The sequence below is a fragment of the Mytilus edulis genome, chromosome 5 (assembly GCF_963676685.1).
Source record: "Mytilus edulis chromosome 5, xbMytEdul2.2, whole genome shotgun sequence".
Lineage (NCBI taxonomy): Eukaryota > Metazoa > Mollusca > Bivalvia > Mytilida > Mytilidae > Mytilus > Mytilus edulis.
Window position 1 is genome coordinate 59171637 of NC_092348.1, and position 12642 is coordinate 59184278.

Consider the following 12642-nt stretch of genomic DNA (forward strand, 5'->3'; position numbering starts at 1 on the left):
GTCTTTAGTTGGTATGGATGATAACTTTCAACAAATGCTAAAATGTGATGTTAATAGCGTCAGAAACAATCTTATGGATATATGTGCAACAAAATGGCATACAAACTTATCTAACTTTCCGAAACTTCGTACATACAGAACTTTTAAATCTACATATTCAACAGAAACATATGTTAAACAAAATTTAAAACGTAGAGAAAGATCGGTACTGGCCCAGTTTAGATGTGGCATTCTTCCGCTAAGATTAGAAACAGGACGTTTTGTTGGTGAACCAGAATACCAACGGATATGTAGAATGTGCGACTCCGGACATGTTGAAAATGAACTACACTTTCTGATTGAATGCCAATTTTACAATGGACTACGTAATCAATTATTCTCTGGACTTAGTGAAACCGTATTAAATTTGAATAACAGTGAAAAGTTAAATTTATTATTGTCAGAATATCCTCGAAAAACAGCTCGATACTTAGAACATTCCTTAACAAAACGCAGACAACACTTATATTTAAATGATTAACATGTATAAAAAATTCCTGATAACAATCTGAATTAATACTATAGTATCTATTTGAAGTGACTTATAGGTCCATTGGGCCGGGTGTAATTTAATTGAAATGTTTCAATATTGTACATAATTTGTTATACACAATGTCACTATAATAAACATATTTGTATTGTATTGTATTGTATATCACCGCTAATATCTTTACAAGTTGTGTCTTGATCAATGCGGTTAAACATCGATATCCTTTCTTGGAATCTTAGATCGACCAAACACTTTGGTGTTTAAATACGTTGTTTATTTACATTTTTGGTGTTATCTAAGGATTGACTGCAGTACTTTTCTGTCTATGAAGGAATAACTTAAAAATAAATGTGGTGCATACTCAATAACCGGCGTTGCATTTAAAATTGTGCACAACATTCTTAAATTTTTAGAAATTATTTCAAATAGACAGAGAAAAAAATCAAGTATTTCTATATATTATATCAATTCTAAATTTCATTTTTATGGATTAAATCATGAAAAGACGTTGATGAGATCACGTTACATGACAAAATTATGTCTAGTGAGCTGGTCTGTACAAAACACTTTCAGTCAATCAGAAGACGTATTTCGGTATTACATCTAAAATTAAATTATTTCTTCACATTGGTATTTTTGATTATACGGAAAACAATTTGGCCTGCAGTGGTGTAATTTTTAATACACCACCATTCACATTGTCTTATTTTTAGTAATATAAAAGTTTGAATTCTTTGTTTCGTCGTTTTTACGACATGCCAGCTAACAAAACGGAACTCTTTATTTTAGTTTAGTATATATAGATAGGTTATAAGTAATATTGGTATCGGTATCAGATTCGACCCGGAACTTGTTAATTATTGGTATTATTGATTATTTGGAAAACAGAAAGGCCCTGGAATGATTCAAAGATCTGTATAGTAAAATCTCACTATATTAATCCTTGAATGGAGAAATTCCTTATGACCACCATTGTCCTAATTTGGTAATATACCGGTATACGTTTTTTCTTTAATTATTCGTTATTACGTCATGCCGGCTTACGCAATTGACTTCGTTATATAAGTAAATCATGTATAGATTTTATTATTCTATGGAATTTGCCAATATGCTATCCTAGTAATTTCAAGTTGAACCAATGTTATGTAACGGATCAGACATTTGAATATATTAAGTTTATTTACAAGTAATGATAGGTTAAAAAAGACTAATTGGATTAATTTATGCAGGAAACGAGATAATATACAAACGATGAAAGAAACGATTTGAAGGCTAACCGTTTGGTTCATTCGTCATTAAATGCCATATAGAGCCCTCTGTTCTTTTTGAAATGTATACATATTGAATATGTCAAAAAAAGTTGGGAAGAAATACGAATCAACTGTTTATGCATGTAACAAAAATTGAGGTTCATAATCATGATGTTAGAAGGTCAACAAAAATTAAGCATAGGATTGCACGGATTGGAAAGCATTTTAGAAGTCACGTATATATATACACATTTTTCTTCTTTAAGATTAGAAAATTGTCGTTAAACAAAATGCGTCCAAATTAAAAAGAGTACAAAAAATAAGAGAAACATTGAAACTCATAAATATGGAAAATAAACTGACAACACCATGGCTAAAAAAGAAAAAAAAAGATAAACAGACCAACAATAATACACAAAACACAACTTAGAAAACGAAAGACTAAGCACAAAAAACTGAAAGGGTAAGCAGATCTTGCTCCACACGTGGCACCCGTCGTGTTTCTCATTTAGATTCAAACACTTCCGTTATTCTGTTCTTTTTTCTGGGCTGATTTCTATTTATGTCGTTATCACAACTTAATTGTATTGGACTGGATTTATGACTGGAGATGGTAAAATAAGACAAGAAACCAAACAGATTGCCAATTTTCATGTCATAGAAATAGCAAGTCTATATCAAATAAAAAATAGTATTGTAACCTCCAATCATGCATAACATCAAAATAATATTCTGCCATAGTTTTAACCCATAACAACACCTATGAGGTTGATATAGTCTGGGTTTTTTTTATAACTAAAGGTGGTAATATAGTTATGAAAAGGATATTATAAAATCATATTTGTTGAACAAATAGCTTTCGTCAGTATCAATGTTTTAATCAAATGTGATAATTTAATATGAATAATGACACTAGAAATCGGCTATAATATTATATACTATATATATAAATTTAGAGTAATTATATTGATGTATACTTATTGACTGAGTAGGAGTGGAATAGTAAGTGTATTGTCCCGAGGTGCATCTATTGTCCTGAGGCGTAGCCGAGGTCAATAGTTGTATCCGAGGGGACAATAAACTTGGTATTCCACGAATATCCAGACAGTAAGTGTTTTCTTATATCGAAAGACAACAGACAATAAATGGCTGGGATAAATCAAGTATCGTTATATAAAAAGCAGTAATTACGGCGGTATTCCCAAAATCCTCCAATCCCGTATAGCTGTATTTGCAATTCCGCGAAATATAATGACGCTTGCGGTCAAATAGTTTCATCGAGGTCCTATAGCTAGTTGGAACTATTGACCGGTCCAATAGTTCAACGATTGCAATTTGAAAAAATAGTTAACATATTGTGTACTAATTTTATAAAGAAAAGGTTGACTGAGGTATATAAATAAATATATATATTATAAAGGACAAAGGCTAAAATAGCATTTACGATTTCAAAATCAATTTATTAGTATTTCCAGGAAATTTGAAGGAGAAGAAAAAAAACGAAAAAATAATCTGTGTAAAAAAATTGAATAATTAAGCGATTTGTTTCTTTAATTCAAAGATAAGAATTAATGCATTTAATCTTAAGTAATTTACAGAAATTGTGTATGTAATCTGTTCAATTGTAAATAATACGTAATATCGATCACTTTAATGAAACACACAGATCAGATCATTAAGTTGAAATATTCACTGTCAGAAAAATAAAATTACTTTTCGAAGCAGAGCTAGCAACAACCATGAAAATAATTATGTTGACAAGAATTAGTGACAAATTAAACGACAATCTACTATTTCATTACACTTTTTCATCATTTTACGGTAAGACATTATGAAAAATATTATTTGGATATTAATTGACATCTGGTTTCTCGTTACTTTCCAATCAAAGCAGTGTTTCAAAACCTAGAACAATTAATGTGAATATCGATATACGTGGTTTTATAATTAATATTTTCATGTTCGGTATTAATTTGTTGTTTCATATGATATTTGTGATAAACAACGAAAAAATTAAACCAGAGAGCACGTTAGTGACTTTTGATTGATTCATGGAAAGTGTAGATGGTTTACACAATGAGATATTTCTTAATTTTAATTTTATCAAGCGTTTTTATACGAAAATCTGAAGAAACTACAACGGTCAAAATAGGCGTTTTGTTAATGACAAGCGCACCGGAACCTTTCGATCAACGCCGTGTTGGGCCGGCTTTAGATATCGCATTTGAGCGAGCCGAAGCCGAGTACGGCGTCAAATACGAAGTGATAGTACGTAATTACACAGGAAACTGTCCCAAACAAACAGTGATTGGGTATTTATCAGAACTATATTACATAGAAAACGTGAAAGCAGTGATAGGACCAGCATGTTCGGAGACAATAGAAGCGGCCGGTCGTTTGGCCCAGTACTTAGAAATGCCCATGATAAGCGGAGTTGGTGATTTAGTTATTCGGAAACAGAAAGATATGTATACAACTTTCACTCGGATGTCTTATAATTTGGATAAACTATCTGGTGAGTAATTTTTCAAACTTTGTATAATTTTTTATTGCAAAAATAGTTTTAAATAGATATAGGAAGATGTGGTGTGAGTGCCAATGAGACAACTCTCCATCCAAGTAACTATTTTATAAAAGTAAACCATTATAGGCCAATGCACGGCCTTCAACTCGAAGCCTTGGCTCACACCGAACAACAAGCTATGAAGGGCCCCAAAATTACTATTGTAAAACCATTCAAACGGGAAAACCAACGGTCTATAAAAAAAAAACGAGAAACGAGAACGAATATAAAATACATATTAAAAACCCATTTTATTTACTTCTTGTTATATCTTTTTAAAGAAAGTACACACATTTAAGACTTGAACTTTTGGCTTCGCTTTCTGCATTCTCCTCCAAATTGACACACAAATCTTGGTTTTTAGCTCAACAGTTCTCTCAGACAAAATTAAAAAATAAACTTTATTTGTTTCTTTTCTTACTAATTTGTTGATTCACGTCTATGTATCAGGTTGCTATACCTGGTTTACATATGTTAAAATTATTTTGAAAGAGGTAAACATGGACGTATCCATTCTTGAAGGAAACAAAAGAAAAAATTACTCTAAGTTGTTAATAAAAAACCTTGGTTTGATTGTCAATGCCACAACTATCCACGAAAGTTCAATGAAGTGGATGTAATCATTTATAGGGAAAAACCGTATTGCGTTCAAAAACGAGAAAAGTCCATACAATTTTAGCTTTTACATTTGACTATATTAGTCTATATATATATATTCTTTTATATGTTATCTCATCCGAAATTTTGAATTTTATGCATTTTTAATGCATTTTTTATCTTTATGTATATTATTTTTTTAACTTCTCTGTAACCTTTGTACTTGCATGGTTTTATGAGAATAAACTATCTAACAATATATCTTAAACCCATACCGTATGATCGGCTATAATTGGCAAACATAAAACATAAAACAATTCAATTAAAAAATTAAAAAAATAATAATGGTTAGATTATAACAAAACAATTTACGAAAAGCAAATATGGCAGATATGAATCAACGACAACCACTAAACTATTATATGCTTCTGACTTTTATAGACTTCTAAGTGGAAAATGCACATACACAATGTGGCGGGGTAAAACATGTTTTCCTAACCTGGAACCGTGGTGTGACAGTATAACACAATTGGCCGTTTCAGAATCTAAAGAATCATGGGTAATTTCATTCTTCGTACCCCAAAATGAAAATAACATCACGTCATTGGTTGGATTTCCATTGTTAGGACGTTTTTAACCAATCACGACGTTTTGGTGTACACTTTTGAAAATAGTACCCAGAATGCATTAGATTCTGAAACGGCGAATGTCGGTGCTAAAATGTCCTCTAGTATATAGATTGCAATTTCTCGCTAAAATTCTATAGGAATTCTGACTGGCTTTCTGCGAATGTTTGAATACGGATTTCTAAGTAAAAAGTTAACATATGATAAGTACTGAATTTTTTAATAAGTTCTCTGCGCATTTCATCATAAGCGGTCAGAGCAATAACCAAAAAGCTAATTAAACATATAGTTTGCTGCAGACATAAGGAACATTAATCAAGTTCGCATCAACATGTGAATGTGTTTTTGTTGTTGTTGAGAAAATGTGGCATTATGTCAACTTAGCGAACAACAATGTACCGTACAGACGCTTAGTGTCATGTTTTCTCTTGAGACAACATTAACGCCAAACAAAACACGTTTTGTTTTAATTTTAATTCCGGGAACAAAAAAACTCATCGATTTAAAACCATGCCAAGAAATTACCACCGTTGAAATTCTGCAAATACCCATGGAGCAAATTACATGGGTGATTAATATTGACCAATTGGTATATTTCCGTATTCTAAACGACACGTACATGTACATGAAGGTCATAAATTAATTTGTTAATGAAATCAAATCTTTAACTACTAATGGGTGCCGTAGGAGGTCGACCGGAATTTTTAGCGTGTAACAGATAGAAAACTAAGGGTTAGAATTCATAGAACAGAAAAAGGGGCAGTGGCAAAGATTTCGTGTATATTTCAAACACAGAGAGGATAACCCCGGCATCCTTTGCCAAAACAAACCAACCTTTCATTTTCTTTTATGTGCTTTCGGACTTCATTTTATGAAGCGTAGTTTCACTTTCCATATTAGGTATTTATTCTCATGTAAGCTCCGCGTGGTAAACATCACGTGATACAGGAATATAGTATCTTGGAGTCTTGGCTCTTTCTTTCTTTTAAATTATTTAATGCCCAAAAAAGGCGCAAGCCAGGGCCGACCGTGCCAGGGCTGTATAGCCAGTCAAGGTCGTTAAAAACTTCCATTTGTTGTATTTCTTTCTTTGCGGGCGGGGACTCCCTGCAAACAACATGCATGTGTATAACGGCATTGTAGATTTTCTATTTTTATTAAGAAAGTTGCCTGTCCGGTACATGAATAGATCGGTTAGAAAGCAAGGTTTTAACTAGATCAGAAACCTTAAGTTGATGGTTGAAAATAGACAGCACAACAACAACAAAAAAAAAAAGAAAAAAAGGGGATAGAGGTGGTCCAAAGGGAATATTTTTATCTTATGAACCCTTCATTTGAAAGATTTTATTTTATTTAATTAAAAGAGAGAGAGAAAACAAATGTAAGACAAATTGTGAAGTCTTTCTTCCTTTCTCGGCTTAGGATAGAAAGAACCCACGATCGAGTGTAACGAAGTTCTTCATGTTTTCTGTCGGGTTCCACCTCTCGCTGTTAATTATGAAGAAGTTAAAACTATTTGTGTTTGTCTTTTATGGATCTTTTAAAGATTATAACTTCATCAATTTTTAGGAAATAAGAAAATATTGTATGAGTTAAAATAATACTTATTCCTATTTTATATAGAACAGAACTAAATAATGGCATTGTTATAAGTGCCAATGCAAATGATATGATACTTTTTTAACATAATTTATACAAATGAAAAAATACAAAGCTCCTGCGTTAAATTAGACACCCATACAATTATTCTATGGATTCCTGGACGAAAACAAGTTGATTCTCTATCAGTATCAGTAAGATTAAATTAATCATAGAAAAGAACATGGGTCGGATAACGGAATCAGAGTTCCCCTCAGGGCTGGAAACAAGAGCAGAAATAAAAACCTAAAAAGAGTGTTAGATCTGAGGCTACATGCGCTGTTCTTATATATTACGTCATAAACATTAAATAGATATGCGGGCGTATCAAAATCGCATACGCATATTAACCAGCCAGAATACATGCTGTTATGGTTTCGTTACACAGTAATACAAAGATAAATATGATTTTTATAAGATATTATTCAAACTTAATAGAATTCTTTTCTTTATTTACTATTAGATCCCAATAAACAACTTTAATTTTTACACTTATTGCAATACATACGCATATTAACCAGCCAGAATACATGCTGTTATGGTTTCGTTACACAGTAATACAAAGATAAATATGATTTTTATAAGATATTATTCAAACTTAATAGAATTCTTTTCTTTATTTACTATTAGATCCCAATAAACAACTTTAATTTTTACACTTATTGCAATACAATACCGTAATTTCTCTGTGAAATAAAACCGATAATTTCACACGTGAAATTAAAACCTGAAATACAATCCGATGATTTGACATGTGAACTATTATATCTGACTGAATCCTTTCACGTGTAATATTATCGATGACGTTACATCAAAACCAATTGAGAATTTTTTATAAAGTTCAATTGGTTCAATAGAAAAGTTAGTTTTTGTCGTGCGTAAAATAGAAACTTATTCATCTGAATGTCGTTGACCAATGGGAAATACACAATTGACGGTTGCACTTTGATGAAAGAGTCATAGTTTTAATTAGGACGTCAAGCATGATTGCGGAAGGTTCAATCATTAGAACTTTAATAATTACCAAATTTACATGTGAATTAGGAAAATGGTTACATAAATTTCTGCCAGCTCGGGTAAAAAAGAAAGGCCATAAAGAACCAATACTAACATGTTATTTTGAAGAAGCGCAAACGTACTGTAGAAAAATAAAAACGTCCCTATATTTGAAGCGTAAATGTCCATTTAAAAAATCGCAAATGTCCTGTAAAACCGCAAACTTCCCTCGACGACTTTGATAGAAAAGTTTAGCCCATGCCCGCTCTAGAAAAAAAGAAGATTAGAATGGTAATTCTTTTGAAATTAAGACATCAAGATTAATGTCATTGTAATTTGGGCACATGGCTTGGTTCATTGTCCCTATCAATGCGCTATGTTTGACAAGTATATGGGCCTAGATCCAATGTGAAGATCCCGAAGTACATATGACATTTATGCACTCTTACATTTCTATATTTACATAATATACATAGGAGATGAAATATGGTATAATATTACATGTCATAACAACCAACTTATAAACAAAGTATCATATGTATACCTTAGTTATAGTGTTCAAAGAGAATTTACGTGAACTGAATCTCCTCCTAGAAGTATTAATTACAAAATTCAAATCGATTATTAATCAATTTGTATATTATATTTAATACATATTTTGTAATTTGAACGTATCAGCTTCGTAAACGATACAGAGTGAGACCCTTGACATTCGTCACTCGCCATACCATTCAATAGACTCGGGTTACTTTTTAATCTATTCTGAGTTTGTTTATGACAAAAAGTTAATTGTTTTTGTATAACGACACAGGGTTACATTAATTTTACACACGTGTTAAAAACATGATGTTATCCTTGTGGATTCCAAGTAAAACAACCAAAAGATCCGGAATCATACATGGTATTTCATAAACATAAATTTTAAACTAAATTAAATATCTCTTAACATGCATAAATTTACCTAATATGTGCATGTTAATTTCACTTCTTTAAAGCAATCATCTCGATCGGCAGCAATGATCAGTGATCGATGTAAATAGAATTTTCATCAGGGGACCCTTTTCCAAAGGTGTATTCAAAATAAGTATTCAAAATTTTATCAAACCTATTTGAAAAACATAAATTTCGTAAATATTTTAGTATTGAAACAAACAGAAGCGACTTTAATAAAACTAGAAAACCGAATAATCTATTTTATTGTCTAACTGTTAGTATAATATATTCATCACTTGCTCTAAACATATATTCATCATTGATTTGCTTTATTCTTAAAATGGAGCATTCCTATATACATGTAAATAGATATAATAAGATGTGGTATGAGTGCCAATGAGACAACTCTCTATCCAAGTCACAATTTGTAAAAGTAAACCATTATGGGTCAAAGTACGGTCTTCAAACGAAGCCTTGGTCCACACCGAACAGCAAGCTATAAAGGGCACCAAAAATAAAAAATGTAAATGTAAAACCATTCAAACACGAAAACTAACGGTCTAATCTTATCATGATAAAACACGAGAAACGAGAAACATGTATGCACAACATCAATAAACGAAAACCACTGAACATCAGTTTTAAATCTATTTCAAATACATAAAGCATATATTTAATCTATTTTCTTTTATCTTTTATCCTTTCAAGTGTCAGTAAAGAAGATTTTGGAGAAGTACTCGTGGAAACACATTGTCATTCTGTACGACACAGACTACGTCTTTTTCAATTTAGCGGGAAACAGTTTAGCGCGAGATTTCAAAGCTGACGGGGATCTGCCAAGGCCAGTAGATATACCATTCAGGAAAGCAACTATAAACAATCAACATAAAAATCTTCTTACCGAAGCCAACCTTCATGCTCGAGGTAAGATTCTTAGCTCGAATTCATACTCAGATATGAAATCTGCTATGTAATGGTTCGTATGATACATTTGGAGACTAACACGACAACACCAGAGAATATTTATAAAAACGTTGGTGTCCATTTCCACTGAATACAATTTACCCTAGGGGATATTTTTCAAAATGTCTTCCTTAAGGCCACACCAATTTAATTTCTTGTTCTACGGATTTTTGGACTCCAAAATATGGGGCGAGCTATCGATTTGAAAATTTTAATAAAAAAATATTTAATTTGCAAATTTTTGAGGCGAAGCTTGAAAAGTAAAGGCGAGCGATTAAAAAGTAGATTTTAACAATATTAAAACTTGATTTATCACTTGTACGTTGACATTTCTTTAATTTCTGATGTATTTTTCCCCTGTTCACCAAGAAATAGTTACATCTGGTCGATATGTGTGTGACTGACAATGAGACAATTCTCCATTCAAGTCATCATCAGTTTGGGGGCAACCCCTTAATGTTATAAATATCCCTTTTACATATTTTATGAGGGATCAATATAAGTTATAATATATTTGTTTGTATAAAAGAGCTCATATTTTCTCAAAGAACTATATATCTATCTGGAATTAAATGGTCAAAACATGTCCAAGAATTTTGTAATATTCCTGGACTTAACCATGTTAACACATTTACTTTAACAGTTTAATATTATTCAAAATAAGTGGACCCCTCTTTTAGAAAAAGTTGTTTAAAATATGATGCAACTCTCCTCTTTTTGAGTACAAAATTCTAAGTTTTCAAAGGTTTTGTATAGAAGAACTATACAAATCCTTGGTATTTCTGTTTTCTTTTCTACATCAATAAAATGACCCCTTAAGGAAGGGTTGTTCTCAACCTAATCAGAGTAAGGGGGAAATAAACCAATTGTTTGTTCTTTACATGTATTTCCTCGCTGTTATAAATTTATATCGGAGCACTCCCTCTTTGGATAAATAGGTTTCATGCTGAAGCAAATATTCTCACAGATATTTACACCTTGTGGTGGGGTGATTTTATGTTTAAAGTCGTTATATACAGGTTAGACTGTGATTTTAAAACAAATGTTGATATCTTTTTATAATATTTACAAAAACAACGGTGCGGGAAATGGACATGATTACATTTCCGGATGCGGGAAGCGGGAATATAAAAAAAATAAAAAAATTCTGTTTTGAAAAAAAATAGGTGCGGGCGGGTCCGTCGAACAAGGAATCGTATTGGTGTGGCCTTATTTGAAAAGTCAAAATAAACTCTGTTGATTCGAGGAAGGTTATTAAAAAGTATTAACCGCTCCCCTGGTATATATTTAAAAATGAAAATGAATGTCTGGACATCAGACTTCGCAAATACCAATTAATGCGTTTTTTCCCCCTTAAATTTATATAAAAATTCCAATAAGATACCAAAAATTGTCTGCAACAGCAATGATTATCAAAAAACAATGAATAATTTTAAATCTATGATATATATGCAAATTTTGACAAATGTGAATGCATGATATGTTTAGACATATATGTGTTGGGTACAAGATGTAAGTTTGTACAAATTATAATTTGTACAGGGTTTTTGTACAAGTTATAAGTTTTTTGACACTTACCTTCTTGCAACATGGGATACAGGTTTATCTTCTAAAATTTACCAGTGTAATTTTATTTTTCTCCTTATGCCATATTCATATCCATACAAAGTCTTTTTGTGGTCTTATAATGTTTTTAGTATTAATACTCAGTATACATTTATACTAGTATTCAGCAGGTCATAAAACACTGATAACTTGTACAAAAAAATCTGTAAACATTATAAATTGTACTTGTACAACATTACAACTTATAAACAACATCTATTTATATATATATATATATATATATATATATATAAATAAAATTAAATTTCAAAATGCTCTTAAAGTCCTTTAATTCTCTACATTTTTCCCAACCGGTTTCACATCTTTGTGATAATCATGGATGAATGTAACTAACGGTAACGTACCGTCACGATAATAAGTCTGTAACAATACATTAAAGGGACGTCACCCTTACAAAAGTAACGTCTTATCTGTTTAGGCTTAGTTTGTATTTTTGTATAAACATATTTTCTTTATTAATTTTCATTTCTTCGGTGATTTGGTCGTCACATTGGTAAAATGGGAAAACAAAGTATTTGGGTGATTTGTTGATAGCGCATAAATCCAGGTGTTCACTTATGTTAATCATCCTAATTTCTTTATGTCGGATTTGTTGACGGTGAACAGTAAATCTTTTCCGTAAAGTGTTTCCTGTTTGTCCAACATAATCTTTTTTGCACCCATTACATTTGATAACATTAATTAAATTGCTCGATGCACACGTAACAGAGTTTTTAATAGTGAAAATCTCTCCCGATATTAATTCATATGACTGTCTTTCCATGATATTTTGACAAATATCGCAATTTGAACGTCCGCATTTTTTTCAGAAGGAATTGTATCATTTTTGCTTAATTTCGCGCTGGTGAGTAATTTCTTCAAGGATTTTGACTGTCTTTTACTCTTAATAATTTTCTGTGTAGCAAGGGCTCTTTTCATTCT

The 12642-nt window shown here is 31.4% G+C and overlaps 1 protein-coding gene across 1 annotated transcript in view; it reads left to right on the plus strand.

Moving 5' to 3' along the window:
* The first annotated feature begins 3855 nt into the window (after window positions 1–3855).
* The window catches only part of LOC139522599 (atrial natriuretic peptide receptor 1-like), a 58732-nt gene continuing 49945 nt past the window's right edge, over window positions 3856–12642 (plus strand). Inside the window, exons 1-2 of the mRNA XM_071316064.1 lie at window positions 3856–4294; window positions 9841–10056. Of these exons, the coding sequence (XP_071172165.1) occupies window positions 3856–4294; window positions 9841–10056 (655 nt within the window). The remainder of the gene's footprint in view (window positions 4295–9840; window positions 10057–12642) is intronic.